Source organism: Phocoena sinus, chromosome 1 (assembly GCF_008692025.1).
Source record: "Phocoena sinus isolate mPhoSin1 chromosome 1, mPhoSin1.pri, whole genome shotgun sequence".
Classification (NCBI taxonomy): Eukaryota; Metazoa; Chordata; class Mammalia; order Artiodactyla; family Phocoenidae; genus Phocoena; species Phocoena sinus.
The window spans coordinates 39,776,339-39,792,646 of record NC_045763.1 but is presented as its reverse complement, the minus strand read 5'-3'; the positions used below and the strand labels follow the sequence as shown (position 1 = coordinate 39,792,646).

The 16,308-nt window shown below is 52.5% G+C and overlaps 1 protein-coding gene and 1 long non-coding RNA gene across 2 annotated transcripts in view; one reads left to right on the top strand and one right to left on the bottom strand.

Annotated features, from left to right (window-relative positions):
• Window positions 1–5,475: 5,475 nt before the first annotated feature.
• On the bottom strand, window positions 5,476–8,012 carry LOC116762014. Its single transcript, XR_004352200.1, has 3 exons — window positions 7,697–8,012; window positions 7,274–7,535; window positions 5,476–6,572 (listed from the first exon to the last, which is right to left on the bottom strand). It is a non-coding gene; the product is annotated as an uncharacterized LOC116762014 (long non-coding RNA).
• Window positions 8,013–8,877: 865 nt separating this feature from the next.
• The window catches only part of TRABD2B (TraB domain containing 2B), a 214,566-nt gene continuing 207,135 nt past the window's right edge, over window positions 8,878–16,308 (top strand). Inside the window, 2 exon segments of the mRNA XM_032603816.1 lie at window positions 8,878–8,979; window positions 10,992–11,552. Of these exon segments, the coding sequence (XP_032459707.1) occupies window positions 8,878–8,979; window positions 10,992–11,552 (663 nt within the window).

Here is a 16,308-nt window from a genome sequence, read left to right as displayed (position 1 = left end):
TCTTACCTCACAAATGAGGAAACTGAGGTCTGAGGGATTAGGCTAAGAGTTGTGAAGCTTTTTCTTATACAGCATATATTTTAAGGTTCTAAACTCTTAATTACCATATAAATATATAAATCTAATTGCACAAATGACATTGGTCCTACAAGGACCCATATAAAAGGGAAAACCTACAAAAGCACCCAGCATTCCCAGATTTAGTTGAATCACTGATAACCCCACTTACACTCCACTCTGCTGAGTCCTTGTTGACAGTCTCAGTATTTCTCCATCCTGTATCAGTCTGGGCCTCTCATTCTAATGAAGCCCAAATTTTGACCCATGCTGATGGCCTCTTGGCTCTCCTCCCATTAAGACACTCCCCACAAATGGTTCTACTGTTAACAACCCTCTCCTCTCACAGGTCCTGGGGACTCCCCTTCTGGATACTGTCTTGAAGGCAGCCCTCATCTTTTGATCTGTCCTAGTGCTGCAGAACTTGGCTTCAATTTGCCTTTTCAGCTGTTAAGATGGGTTACATTGAGTCATCCATGGTCATTCCCAAGGTCTCCCTTATGAACAAAGGGAGATGGTTGTGTGGAATAGATATCCAGTCTATGGGCCAGAGCTCTGTCTGGACTGGTGGTCAGGGCTGGGACTGACCAGTGGCCCAGGTCAGGGCACTGGTGTTTCTCTCTGAGAAAGTAGAAATAAGTATTTCAGAACAGCTTTCTCCACTATTTACAACATTCACATACTTGCTGCCCGAGCTCCTATAATAACAGATTGAACTGTCCTAACAAGGATGAGCCCCTCCATCGTCTCTAGATCGCAAGCCTCTTGCTTTCTCTAGTACTTCTCAAGGGCGTCTCCACAGAGCCCCTCTCGCTCTGGGATCATAAACTCCTTTCTCTCTGCCGGATCCTTCACATCGGCATACAGACACTATATGACCGTAATGTTAAGTCTCTCCACTGACCCGCGTTCTTACACCACTCTATATCTTTCCCACAGTAACCCGAGAAAGAGTTGCCTGAACTGGCCATGTCCACCTCCTCTCCTCCCTCTCTGTCCTCCGCCCAAATCTGCTCACTTTCCTCCAGTTTCACTACAAGCACCCCGGATGGAGTCACTGCCATCCTCACCCCGATTACTGCCCTGGTGCCCTTACTGGGCTCCTCGAAATCCTCACTTTCCAGCTCGCCAACCTCCACACCGAAGTCTGCACCAGCTTTTAAAAATGTAAATCAAATTGTGTTACTCTTCTTTAAAACCCTCCTAAGGCTTCTTAGTAAAGCTGGAATTCAATTCCTCACTTTGACCTTCAAACCCTTACTTCACCTGGCCCCTCCCATCTCCCCAATGCAATCTCTTAGAATTTCCCCCTGTGCCCTAAGAGGCAGGCTTTGCTGGAATTTTCTCTTGTTTCCTGAACACACCAAGGTGGTCCCTCCCTCCAGGCTTTGCCGAGGTTAGTCCCTCTTCTGGGAATGCTCTTCCCCCAGATCCTCTTCTGGCAGACTCCTTAGCATCCACCAGACCCTCTCTACCACTGGTCTGGCTTATCTCTTTATTATTTTTCTTCATGAACTAGAAAGTAAGGCCTGTGTGGACATATCCCTGCCTATTTGTTCACCAATTCTTTAGCATCAATTCTACTCTCAAAACAAATGTGCCACATTAACAAATGAGCGAGTGCTCTCACCCACTTTACCATCACTGCCACGCGCCAGGCACTGAAGCAGTCACGTGAGTGCTGTCCAGCTTGTGACACCCTCTGGGTTCAGACCTGGCTCCACCGCTGACTGGCTGGGGGACTTTGGGCAAGTTTGGGGCCTCAGTTTCCTGATCTGTAAAGTGAGGTTAACGATAGTACCTCCCTCATCGATTTACTATGAACAGGTAAGAGGCAGCACATTTAAATAAAGTGATAGAACAGTGCTGAGCACCCAGTAAATGCTCAATAAAAGTTAGTGATGATTATAGCCTCGAAACAGCAACTCTGTAGGACAGGATTTCTCAATCTCAGTACGACTGGTATTTTAGGTACGACCATTCTTTGTTGTAGGAACCGTTCTGTGCGTCATAACCGCATCCCGGCCTCTGCCCACTGGGCCCTTAGGTGTTATGCCAGTAGCACATTCCCAATTACGATAACAAAAAATGTCTTGCCAAATGTTCCTGTGGGGGCAGGAAGGGCCAAGCCATTTGTTATAAGGCATATACTTTTACTCCTATTGACAGATATGAAATTGAAAGTTCAGAGTTTTAATAAGTTGCCCAAGATCTTAGGGCTACTAAGTGGGGAGCAAGGATTCAAACTCCCATCTTCCTGGCCCAACAGCACATGCTCTTCCCTCCAGCTCGCTGTGCTAGAGGTCCAAGCCCCCCTTCCCTCAGCCTGCTCGGCTCACACACTCACAGATCCGTGCTAATTACACAGCCATGAAAAACGTTATATGTGGTTTGTTATTTTATATCCAGGAACATGGTCCACAGCCTTCATTACATAAAGCAGCTGTGTGTATACTTGGGGCCTAAATGCTATTTAGTGGTCAGCTCGATGGGGTATTTTGTTTCAAGCATCACATTTCTTTTTTCCCTTTCCGTACTTGTACTAACGCCTAAATGGAGGAACAGAGCCTCACACAGCTTGGGCTAAAGTGAAAGGCAAAAGTCCCCTAAATGACAAACGTCCCACTGTCCTAATTAGATTGCGAGAGACAGCCCAGGATGTGCCATATGTGGTGTGAATGTGGCCCCCGGTGGTTGCGTGTGTGTGTGTGTGTGTGTGTTCCCAAGACGCACCCAGTCTGGCCCATACAACCTGCGCCACCTTCCCACTGGTGTCTTAAAGGAAGCAAGTGGTTTAGTAGGAAGAAATAGACAACCCAGGCCTTCTAAGTATCAGCTGTGTAGTTTGAGTATGCCGTGTGTCCCCTCTGAGACTCAGTTGCCTCATTTTTAAAATGGGGGTAAAGGGACTTCCCTGGTGGCGCAGTGGAGAAGACTCCGGGCTCCCAACGCAGGGGGCCCGGGTTTGATCCCTGGTCAGGGAACTAGATCCCACGTGCATGCCGCAACTAAGGAGCCTGTGAGCCACAACTAAGGGGTCTGCCTGCCGCAACTAAGACTGGGCACAAACAACCAACCAAACAAACAAATAAATAAATAAAAAGGGGGTAAAAATATATGTCCCACAGTGTTGCTGAGATCCTTTACCTGTCTGGCACCAAATTGGTCTAAGATAATCCCCAGTTCCCGTTCCTCCTTCACTTGCCAACACCTGGCCCATGCCACCTCGCCTCACTCCAGCCCATTCTTAATATCACCCCTCTTCTTCAGTCAGAATTTCCTAGGTCCTGACCCACCTCTACCCCTTGGTTTTCATCATTCCCCTTCACTGGATTGCAAGCAAGTCTCTTTCCACCTATTTAAATCCTACTTTCCTGCACAGCCAAATTCAAATCCCACTCCTCCCGGATTAATGCCCTTGTCCAGCTCTCACTGGCTTCTCCAGGACTTTTATGATACTGCATGATTCACCTGGCACTGAAATGCATTTTAACTAGTCACCTGAATATTGTTCAATAACTGCAAGTAGGCAGAGGTCAGGATTGTATTCCTTCAGGCCTAGACACTACAATACACATGGGGCCCCATAAGTATTTGTGAGTTGGCAGAGTCAGTGCATATCACTGTTCTATCACTGATGGCTGCACACATCAGGCTGTGAACACGCCTCGTCTGGAAACTGATATGCCAGCCACGCTCCATCAGCACCATTTATGGAGAGCAAGCTAAGACGATTATATCCTCTGAAGGGCAAGATGAAGGGCTTTCTAAGGGTCATGCATGGCCCTTCTCAGTAGTCTTATTTCTGATCTTCCCCAATAGCTCTCACGTTCTAGCTCCCCCATCATTGTTTACAGAGCTCCCAGTAGGCCAGACACAACTCCCTGCCTTTGCACACCCTGTTCCCACTGTCTGAAGCGACCTTCCTTTCCTCACACTCCCTGTCCAAGTCCTGCTCATCCCTAGAGACCAACTCAAACGTCACCTTCTTGGCAAAGGCCTTTGCTGAACTTCTCTCTCCTAAGCCCCACTTTCTTCTCTCCTAAGGTTGCTGCTCTCCCCCACCCCCCATCTGTATCCCAAAGCACCCTGTTTGTGGGTACCTCTGTCTCATTCTCTGGGTGGCAAGCTCACTGAGGACAGACTCCTGGGCTGATTCCTCTGTGTCCTCCTCCCCCATTGGGCTGGATCTAGTAGAACTTTCTGTTTTTAACAAATACCATCTTGTATGGCAAGCCTAATCCTCTGTTGTACTTCTATGATGGCGTGTGTGTTTCCCCACTCTTGTAAGGGAATGTCCTTTTAGGGATCATCTCATCATATGCCTTCTTTTCCGGTTCTCTCCATCACTCTAGACTGTGTTAAGCACTACTGACCTCTGCACGGCCCTAGAATCCTCTTCCCTTCTTTCCCACCCCCCAAGGACATCATGACCTTCAACCATCAAGGATGAACTTCTAACCCACTAAGACCGGGGGAGCGGGGGAAAGACAGAGCCTGGGGTTGGGTGGGAGGTTGGCACATCTGGGATAGGAGTTGAAGCTGGGAGTCAGGCCAGGCCAGGTCCACTGGAAAATACCAGTGTGGCCCACAGCCCAGGCTATGGCCGGTCGAGAAGGCAGCCTTCAGGCCCAAAGCAAAGCTTCTCCTTTGGTCCAGCATAGCAGGGGAGCCCCTCATCTCCCTGCCTGAGAGATGCCCTTCGGCAGGACCAGGGCTCCTGGATCTGCCCAAGAGGCAGACTTTGTTGGTTTAGTTCCGCAACAAGGCTTCTGTTCCCGTCCCGGCTGTTACGGCCTACAGATTCCTGGTACCCGTCTGATTGAACAACTTAATTAAAATGCAGTAAAAGGAAAGTGGGCCGGATGTGATCCGAGAGAGGAGACAGGCGTTTGAGTTCACCGCCTGCCTCCTGAGCCCTGTGCCCCTTCCCATCCTGCCTACAGGCCCCTGGGCAGGCGGAGGCCGTGGAACTCTGGACTGTAGTGTTGAGGGCAGAAGACCTTAAGGGTATCTGCTCCCTGAGCTGTTCATCTGATGACAGGGCAACTGAGGTCCAGCCAGGACAGCTGAACTACCAGAAGCCGCTCAGGAAGCTGTTAGCAGAAGCACGGGGAGTCTCTAGGAATTTAAGACTGCTCATCAGGGGCTGCTCTTGATATAATACTAGGTGGGAGAAAAAATTCTTTGAAAACACAGAAACCCTTGTTCTTGGGGAGTACCCTCTCCAGGGGCCTCAAACATGTTTGTTCTTTTTTGGGGGTAACAACTTTATGGAAATATAATTCACATACCATACAATTCATCCATTTAAACTATACAATTTAATGTTTTTTTAGTATATTCACAGAGCTGTGTAACCATCACCACAATCAACTTAGAATATTTTCATTATTACCCCCAAAAATGCAATCCCCTTTAGCCATGGTCCCCCAATCTCTCCATTCCTCCTGGCCCTAAGCAACCACTGATCGCCTGTCTGCCTCTATACGTTTGCCTATTCTTGACATTTTATATAAATGGAATCATATTATATATGTCCTTTTGTAACTGGCTTCTTTTATTTAGCATAATCTTTTCAAGATTGAGCCATATTGTGGCATGTGTCGGCACTTCATTATTTTTCATGGCCAAATAGTATTCCATCACATGAATATACCACATTTTATATATGCATTCATCAGTTGCTGGACATTTGGGTTGGCTCTCCCCTTTAGCTATTTTGAATAGTGCTGCTATCCACATTTGTGTACAAGTTTTTGTGTGGACAGATGCTTTCAGTTCTCTTGGGTGTCATGTACCCACGAGTGGAAAAACCTGTTTGTTCCTGCATCTCATTAACAATATCGGTAACCACACCGGTGGAGATTCTAAAGGATTATTGCACACACTGACTCAGAAAAAATAGTGAGGACAGGAAGCTAGATGAAGCAAGAGAGGCACAGACAGGTTAACTGGACACTGGTCACACAGCCATAGAAAAGGACCACGGAGGAGGAAGTCATAGCTGGCACTTGTGAAATTTAGTCGATGAAACATTTATAACTTTAGGAAACAAGGCCTGCAACATTTTAAAAATCATACACATAGTCACGTGCACCATCACTTTGATCACACGGATTAGTTTTTAATTTGATCAGGTCCTTTCTTACCCACTGTCTCCTTTATGTTCTAGTTCCCCGTGAAGACCATTACACTCCCACTCAGTGGAGTTAAATTCTCCTCCCACCTCCCAAGCTTTTCACCTCGTCCCCATCATGGGGAGTGGTGGCTCTGTAGGGAGTTTTGGAGCCTTGAGGAGTGGAGGCTCTTTAAAGGACTTCTCTTTGGTCACAGCTGCAGTTCTCAGAGCGCTGTGTGTTGGAAGCACGGAGCCGCGCTGTTCTCTTGCACCATCTGGGCCCTCTGGCCTGATCTGCATCTGTCACCAGAAGTGTGCATAGCAAAGAGTCGAGGTGGCGCGGACACCCAGCAGGTGGAACCAGATGAAACTACCCACAGTCATTATTTCTGACCTGCAGAAATGGCAATCTCAGGGTCAGCCTGAAAGTCTCTGGTATCCTCTCCTTTCCTTCCGTGTTCCCCTCAAAGACCCAGGTTGCAGGCTCTGGAAGCCTTTCAGCCCCTGCAGCCCAGCTGGTCATCCTTGCCCAGCTTCTCCAGTGGCCATTCTCCAGTTGCTCCATCTGCTGCCTGAAGACTTGAATGGGAGGGTTGGGAGACCTGGGAGTCCGGGACCTCTCCACTGACTGCCCATCTCCCCACTGGTCTCTGCTTCCAGCTTGCCCCCTCCAAACCAGGGCTCCTAAAAGGCTCCAGCCACCCTCTACTTCAAATCTTGCAACGATTCCCCATCACCTAGTACCTATAAAGTACAAACACTCCAGCCAGTCCAGAAGACACAACTTCAGCTCCTGCTGCTGGGTTTCTGCTCCAGCCATGCCTAATTGCTAGCAGAACCCTGCAGGCTCCCGCACTCTCTCACCTCTCCGCCCTGGCAGCTGCTCCTTTACTCAGCTGCCCCTGACTTATCCTTCAGGATCACTCCTGGGAGTCTTCCCTGGGCCCCAGGGCTATGTGAGGAGACTTTCCTCTCTGTTCCCATTTCTCTGTGCTTCCGTCTCTCCTGGCACTCATCGTCTATATTTGAATCACCTCTTTGCATGTTTGTCCCCGTCTACCGGCCTCTGTGGGCTGTGGGCTCTAACAATCCTACCTCGTTCATCCTTCAGTCTCTATCATCAGTATAGGAAGAGTCAGTGAACTCTTCGCAACACAAGTAAGCGGTGGTGTCCATGACTCAGTTTCCCCATTGGCTGGAAATGGTCCAGAAGCTTGGATCTTGCCTCTTGGTCTTCTGTAAGTTTCATTTGCCTCTCCAGAACAGAAGTAAGCTGGTTTTAAGGGCTCTTTCAATTCTTATGGTCTAAGGAACTGGGATATGAATCCTTGCCCTTCCAGGACCCCTCACCAGGATCCTGTGTGGTCCAAAGAAATAGATTATTTAAATGGTAAGTCTCAAGGAATTCTGAGGAAGATTATTTTGTTGTTTTGTTTTAATGCACCTAGTGTCTGCAGAACACCTACTAAACCGCATGCCGGCTTTGGGAACAGGGACTTGATAAAAAGTTGTAAATACCAGCTTCCCTGGGTTTCTTTTGAGTGCTGCCTTGCAGCCAGTCTGGGAGCGCTTGTCCACGCCTGCCTTTCTCCTCTCTCGCTGTTCACTCCTCCAGGACCTGTCTGGTCCATCTCCCCACCTTTGTCGCTGCCGGGCCAGTCCGCATCCAAAGCGCAGCCGGATTGAAGTTGGCCCTTCGGGCCTCGGCCCGGTCGCCCTCTGGCGGCCGCGCGCTGAAGCTGCGGCCCGGCGGGGAGCTGGAGAGGGGAAGGGGAAGGGGGAGGAGGAGGCGCGGGCAGGGGAGGAGAGGAAAAAGTTGCGCTGGGAAGTTTGGAAAGTTGGGAAGTGGCTGCTGCGGGCTTCGCCTCCCTCCGCCCGCGTGTGAGGGAGCGAGCTAGGGAGCAGGAGAGGAGCGAGCGAGCGCCTGCCATGCCCATCAGACCCCGCCTCGCCGCGCCCGGGCGCGGAGCTCTCCCCGACTCCCTGCGGCCCGGCCCGGCGCGGCCCCGGCCCCCCGCCCCCCGCGCCGGGTCCTCCCCTCCCCCCGCCCCGGCGGCCCCAGCCCCCCGCTCGGCCCGGCTCCGCGCCGCTCTCCCGCCCTCCTCTCTCCCTCCCTCCCGGCCGCGGAGCAGCATGGCGGAGCCCGGGCAGCGGCCGCGCGGCCGCCCGCCGCCCCTCTGAGCCCCGCTCGGGGGCCACCGGGCGCCCCAGACCCGACCCCCGCCCCCGCCGCGCCCGCCGCCGCACTTGTCCCCCCGCGCGCCCCCTGGAGCGCCGCGCACCCCTGGGACCGTTGCGCGCCCCGGGTCCCCAGCATAACCCCGCGACCCCGCGCGCCCGCCGTCCCGGTACTACCCCGAGAACCCCGCGCGCCCCTGGACCGCGACGCAGCTCCGGGACCTCCGCGCGTCTCGGCAACCCCGCGCGCTCTCACAACCCCGGGGCTCGGCCAACCCGGCTGCGCGTCCCGGCCAAAGGGCCCCGCCCCAGAGGATCCCCCTCTTGCAACAGACGGAGCCCCGCCCCAGAGGGACCCCCAGGTCCGGCAGGGACATCCAGCCACGCCCCAGAGGGCTCCCGGCATCCCGTGTCTGGAGCCCCGCGCTCCAGAGGAACCTCCGTGCCCAGCCGGGGGCCTGCCCGCCCAGCTGAGGGGCGCCGCCCAGAAGGGTCCCCCGCGCCCCGCGGGCCCCGGCAGGATGCACGCCGCCCTGGCGGGGCCGTTGCTCGCCGCCCTCCTCGCCACCGCCCGCGCCCGCCCGCAGCCCCCGGACGCAGGACAGTGCCGGCCGCCCGGATCGGTGAGCGAGCGCCCGCCCGGCCACTCTCCCGGCCGGCCACTCCAGCCCTGCGGGGACGATGGTTTGGGGGGGGGGGTCCTACCTTCCGCACCCACCTCGGCCCACCCGCTCCACCTCCGCCCGCCGGGCGCAGCCTCGGGCGCCCTTCCCTGGCTTCTGCCACCGGGGCTCCAGCTCCGCCCGGGGAGGCGAGTTGGGGCGCTCCTTCTCCAGCTCCTTCTCCAAACGCTGACGCTCTTGGGCTCTCCTCGACTTTCGGTCCTGCTTGGACCTTTCCTCTCTGTGCCCTCTTTGACTCCCCTCTTTCTTACTTTTAGCCTGTCCTTACCCTCTGGTTCCTCTCTTCTCATTTCTGACTGTTTCTACCATTCCTTGCCCTTCTCTTCTCTGCCCCTTCCTCTCATTCTTACACGCTCAGACCCCCCTGCAGGCTTCCCTCTGCCTCCTGGTCCCCACCCTTGACCTAAGGCAAACTTTCTCCCTCTCTAGCCCAGGCCCCAGCATCCACTCTCCCAAGTGCCCCGATTTCACAAAAAGGAGGAAGATTCCAGAGGAGAGGAAAGAAAGTGCCAGGATATGCTGGCCTAATATTTCCTTGGGGGTTGAGTAATTACTAGTTCTCCTCATTTTTCTTCCAAACTCAGGAATCCCTTGATTGCCCTCAGTCTCTCTCCCTCAAAGTGTAAATTAACGCATGGAAAATAACTCTGAATTGGAGGCCAGGGACCAGGAAAAGTTTGTGTAGGGTCCTCACTGGCTGCGCTCTTAGTTGACCTTGGGCAAGGTGCACCTCCAGTGTCGTGACTTGTTCAGAAACAGGGAGCTCCGCGACAGGCAGGGTGCTCAGAACTAGTCTCTCTCCAGTATGCTGGGATTTACAGTTTTTGGTTGTCAGTAAAGTAAGGTACTGTTCCCTTTGCCCACCCTGACAGATACTTCTCATTTGTGCTAGAATCAAGCAGAAGAATTTTATGAGTTGACCGAAAGCTTGCAGACGGTGGGATGGCAGTGGACAGTCCAGGGGGTATTCTGGATAGAAAATGCCTGAGAGAAATGATAGTCCCTTTCTCATGCCCCTTAACCCCTGGACCTAAACTGGATCTGGAGAAATGACCCATGTCCTCCTGCCCCTCCTTCACCTCTACACAGACACACACATCCCTCTTCAGAGCTTAGGTGATGGCAGAGAATTGGACTTGGAGACCAGGTACACCTTTGGAGGGGAGGAGCCCAGAAAGCATGTACATTTCTTGGGACCAATTCTGTGAAATCTTTCCCTCCCAAATCAGGGCCTTGAGACTTTATTTAGCCTGCAGGTTTTAAAGCACTTTCTCATCTGTGGTTTCAGCTGGTGGAGCAGAGTAGCTGACACCCCAGACCTGCCCTCCAAAAAGAAAATTGTATCCGCCCTGCTGAATGGGAAGTAGCTGTTTAAATAGGTGTGCTATTTTTAATAGGTGTTCTGCTTTCAAAGTGCTCTTGGCATGTATCTTCTAATGGTTGGATTTAAAAGTTATATGACTTCCTCCTTTCTTGCCAGAGCAGGACTCTTGGTCCCCCTCTTTCCACCCTCCCCATGAAACACCACCGGTGAAGGTTTGGCTTGGCCAAGCACGAATATTCTCAGGTGGTGTGGCGGTCCTTGGCACTCACAGTGAGAGCCAGTCATAATGAGAGCTTCCTTCACTGCCTCCTCCCTCTGTGCCTGGCACTGTTCTTCCGGCTTATTTACAGAGATTGTGTCTTTTCGTTCTCCCAACAATCCCTGGGGTGGCTGCTTTCAGCTCCCATTTTACAGATGGGGAAACTGAGTCTGTGGGAAGTGAAACAGTGTGCTTAAGATCATGCAGCTAAGATATGGGTCTCCCAGCTTCCGAAGCCCTTGCTTCTTCCCATGGCCCCATGTAGCTCTCTGCCTTCCATCCCCAGCTCCACCTGCCCCCTCTGTTCTAACCTTGGCTTAATTCTGCTGCCTTCAGCCTCACTGCCTTCCTTTACCTGTCCCCCTGCAGCAGAGGGACCTGAACTCCTTCCTGTGGACTATTCGGCGCGACCCGCCAGCCTACCTGTTTGGCACCATCCACGTCCCCTACACCCGCGTCTGGGACTTCATCCCGGACAACTCCAAGGCGGCCTTCCAGGCCAGCGCCCGCGTCTACTTTGAGCTGGACTTGACAGACCCCTACACCATCTCGGCGCTGGCCAGCTGCCAGCTGCTGCCGCACGGGGAGAACCTGCAGGACGTGCTGCCCCGTGAGCTCTACTGGCGCCTGAAGCGCCACCTGGACTACGTGAAGCTGATGATGCCGTCGTGGATGACGCCCGCGCAGCGGGGCAAGGGGCTCTACGCCGACTATCTGTTCAACGCCATCGCGGGCAACTGGGAGCGCAAGAGGCCGGTGTGGGTGATGCTCATGGTGAACTCGCTCACGGAGACCGACGTGCGCTCCCGGGGCGTGCCTGTGCTTGACCTCTACCTGGCCCAGCGGGCCGAGAAGATGAAGAAGAGCACCGGGGCCGTGGAGCGCGTGGAGGAGCAGTGTCATCCGCTCAATGGGCTCAACTTCTCCCAGGTAAGCGCGCAGCGCCCGCCCCAGAGCCCGGCAGCCCCCATGCGCCTTGGTCCTCTTCTCTGATGGTGTTCCCTCGGCAGGCAGAACCCTGCCCTCCCCCGAAAGGGAGAGGGTCTTTGGGGCTGTGGAGCAGCTCTTGAGCTGCCTTTGTGGTGAGGGCAGCTCTGGCATGTGCTGGAATTGGGGGTAAGAGTTTGTGTGTTTTCTTCTATCTCAGTGTGCTACCTGTTGGGGATATGCACTCCCCACCTGCTGTGCTCGCCCGAGCAGAAAGAATTTCCCTCGGAGCATCACAGTGATGAAAAACAAAAAGAAAGAGTTTCCAGTTTGGGCCTGACTTTCCCTGAGACCCTGGGGTCTCGAGAGCAGGAGGCTGTCTCGAGGCTGTTGTATGGGTGCATCCAGGCAGCTGTGTGTATGTACGGAGGACGAATAGAGGGAGACGGGCTTCTTGGGGTGGGGTTGGGGGCGGGGGGCAGGAGAAGTGCGATGGGCCTGGTATCTAGCGACCCTGGCTTGCTGTTAAGCACTGCCAGATTTCCCGGGGCCTCTGCAAAGCTCCAGGTGACCCTCGGACTGCCTCCCCTAGGCTGGGAGAAAGTCAGCAAGGATAGTTTTGGGGTTAATAATTTCAGAGAAATGTGTTCACGTCAAGGTTGACAGTTCTGATTCCTGAACCTCAGGTGTAGGGGCAGGGAGAAGGGCGGAGCTTAGGAGGTTTAAAGTCTCTGGCTGCCAGAGACCTGATCCAGCAAAATGTCATGAAAAGCCCTGTCTCCGTGGTCAGAGGTCACTCACAACTCACTGGCCCCAAACTCAACTCTGAGGCCCAGGGAACAATGAGTTCACATCTGCGCCTTGAGAACGGGCTGTCAGTCCCTGAGTCAGGGCTGGTGGCTCCTGCCAGGAGGCCGGGCCCATGCCCCAAGCATGGTGTGGTCCCCAAGACATACTCCTCCCGTAAGGAGACAGCCCCATACATTGGCCAGACTAGAAACTCTACCACTGGAACCAGACCTGCTTGGCTGCCCCTGAGATGTTGCAAGCTCTTCACCAGGGAAACAGGGGCAGAAACTGATCCCCCTTCGGAGATCTCTGGCTTTTGTTTTTCCAGGGGAAATGCAATATTGTCCCCGGGGAGGTAAGAAGCCAGATTGATTTGCCGGCCAAATGAAAGGCGGGTTTGTCGCTTCTCCTGCTGGCTCTCCCATAATTGTGGAGCCCTTACCCAGAGGGCCCCGGTGGCAGGAATATTGGGGCAGTTAGTCACGCCCCGCAGGGTTCTGACTACGCCTGACTCCTTCTCTGCGGGGAAAAATCCTGTGCATTCTCTGGCCCAGCACTGATTCCTCTGAACGTACCGGCTTTCTCCCTCTGAAGTGACTTTTCCCTTGCCAGCCTCGGGAGCTGATATTATCTGCGTTGGGCTCCCCAGCGCTCGCCGCCCACCTCATTTTGGAGGCAGGTTTGTAGGAGGCCTCTCTGTTCAGAGGCCTCACGTCTGGCCTTGATATCTTTTTTAGGCTGGGGAGGTGGGGGGATCCACCGTCACTCTCAACACCCTCTTTGTACCAACCACAGAGGAATCCGACCAGAGGCGAAGGGAGCACACAGACCCTCTGGTTAAACAGCCCCTGGCTTTAATCTGTCTCTCTTAAAACAACAAAACTATCTTTCTTCGAGGTCTGGAAACACTGCTGTTCAACCAAAGGACGGCTTTGGTAGGTTGAAAACATTTGCAGGAAAGTGCGTGAGGTTATGTTTTAGGAAAAGTTCCTGAGAGCCATTCATCGGCCAGCGAGGAGCCCGCTGACAGTCTCCAAAGCCCACATTTGAAGATCAAACAGACTCAAACCTCTGGTTTCAAAAATGCACCCACCCATCACCAGCCCAGGCCCGCTCTTAAAATTGTTCTTGGGTCCAGCTCCTCGAGAGGGCTGTAGGAAGCAAGTCCTGAACAAAAGAAAACAGGACTCCTCTCGGTTCCCTAATCTGCACACCCTTCACCACCTGCCAGAGTGCCTGACCCCGCCAATTTGTCCTGTTATCATTTTGGAGCGAGGTGATGAAATCTCTCCTCCATCCCCGTGGGCAGCCGTGGGCTAACTGTGAAGGGAGGGATTCCAGAGCCTGGGCAGTTGGGGTTGTTAGGGATCCCCAACCCCAAAGTCAGAAATGCAACAGCCTTCTCAGTAAAATTGTATGCACGCGTGCACAGTTTGATATGAACATCTGTGATGCATTATTGTACTGAAATATCTGTTAAGTGCATCAGATTTTTATTTTTTCTTTCCTCCCAGCATTACTGTTATTGCAAAATATTTGGGGAGGGGGGAGCAATGAGAGAGGAAGGACGGGAAAAAAGCCTTAAAAGAGAGCGCCTGTTTGTTAAGGCTGGAATTTTAGTGTGTGTTTTTTTTAAAAATAAATTTATTTATTTTTGGCTGCGTTGGGTCTTTGTTGCCGTGCGCGGGCTTCCTCTAGTTGCGGCGAGCGGGGGCTACTCTTCGTTGCGGAGCACGGGCTTCTCATTGCGGTGGCTTCTCTTGTCGCAGAGCGCGGGCTGTAGGCGCGCAGGCTTCAGTAGTTGTGGCACACGGGCTCAGTAGTTGCAGCTCGCGGGCTCTAGAGCGCAGGCTCAGTAGTTGTGGCGCACGGGGCTAGTTGCTCCGTGGCACGTGGGATCCTCCTGGACCAGGGCTCGAACCCGCGTATCCTGCACCGGCAGGCAGACTCTGTAACCACTGCGCCACCAGGGAAGCCCGATTTTAGTTTTAACTTTAGTATTTCTCAAAATTTTATATTTTCTTCTGGTCAGAAATACCACATTTTGCCTTGCTAAATGGAGAAAGAAAGCTACACGGGCTAGAGGAATGACTGAGAAAGTTTCTTCCATCATCGCACAGCTTGAAAGATCCAGCATCTTGGCCATGGTCTCTGATTTTAATATAAACTGAGGGTACTAGACCCAACATCACCATGAGTTTGCTCTGTGTCCTTGAGCAAGTCACATCACCTCTCTGGACCTTGTTTTTCCCACCTGTGAAATGAGACATCAGGATTAGGTCATCATTCAAGCCACTCCAGCCCTGACATTCCATGGGACGATTATAATCAACTCCATGTGCCAGGCACCTTGCAGGAGGCTCCGCACGCTTTTTCATCTTGTTGGAGTCTCACAGCCCTGGAACTTTCTAAGGTGGGCACTCAGAAAGGCTGGATGACTTGCCCAAGGTCACGTGGCTAGTATGGAACAGAGCCGGTCTGCCTGACTCTAAAGGAAGGATGCACGCCTCCTGCTGCCCCATGCGCATTCTCTAGACTTCCTCCATGTAGGTAGTTCGTGTCCTGCAATTCTTCCTTCAGTCCTTTCTTCTGTTTTCTTCTTTCCTTTAGAGCTTAAAGGCTTAAAATTTTACTTCTTGGAGAATTTCTACTTCTAGAGAAATTATTTCCTTTGGCTATGTGGCTGGAGCAGGGATGGTAAAGGCAGGTCCTCTGAAGATTTCCGTGATGTGTTACAGAGAGCTCAGCATAGTGGGCTGAGAGATGGGAGACTAACTTCTAGGTTTCAGTCCCAGCTCTGGCTCTAAAACCAATGACTTGTATGTAACTCTGGTGTTCTTAACTAGCAAGCGAATTGGGCAGTAGTGACCAGCCTTTCACAACTGAGCTGGTTTTGTGAGGACGTGAGAAGCTGCTACCTGTGGGAGGTTGTCGAGAGGGTAAAATGACTACCTAGATGTAAGGCTCGTGCTTGGAAAGAGTCCGGGCGGCTTCAGGACAAGGAAAGGAGAAGGCTGCGTGGGAAGCGTCAGCTCTGCCCTGTTGGCACCTTTTGCCAGCAGCCCTGTCCACTGCCCATGCTTTGCTGAACAAAGTAAAGCTGGAGTAATAGGGGGTGGTGGCAGCCCCTGCCCTCGGGGGTCTGGGGATGCCTGAGCTTTGAGTCCAGATCTTGTGACAATCTTGGGACCTGCAGATTTCAGTCGGCCCTGCTGGCTGCCTCTGGGGACTGGTACCAGCTGCCACGAACACACTGGGCTGATTAGGAGACCTCCTTCTCCCTCTAGGGGGCCTCAGTCCCCCCCACTCAGTACAGTGGAGGCACTAGATGAGGAGACCTCTAAGTTATGTGGTTCTCTGAGGCAAAATAAGAAAACGGGACACTGCCATTCTGTACTTGGCTGGGATTTAGCTAACATGCCGATGCCATCCATCCAATGTGTGTAGAGCCTGAACATTTGGGCGTGGCTGCCAAGGGTGTCCGAAATGTTTGTAAACTTCTACAGCCCCCTCTCTAGGGAGGTGGAAACCCCAAAGTCATCATTTTTGGAGCTGTATCTCTGTACAGGGTGCTACATTAGACCTCGTAAGTACATCATCTCTAATCCTTACAGAGATACGACAAGGCAGAGTGTCATATCTCTCTTACAGACAATAAATGAAGGCTTAAAAAGGCTAAGTCATTCGGTTGTGATTATACAGCCAGGTGAGGCGGGCTCAGGATTCAAACTCAAGTGTCTGTTGCCAGAGGCCATGTTTTTCAAGATTCCGAGAGCTGACATAATTTTGCTTTTAAGAGTCAGATGGCATTATCTGGTGACGTGTGTGTGTGTGTGTGTGTGTGTGTGTGTGTGTGTGTGTGTGTGTATTGGAGTGGAGGGAGATCACCATATCTTTCTAAAAAATAAAATAAAATATTAAAAATGTATAGAAAGAGATCATTGAAAAGTGCTGAAACTGATTTTCTCCC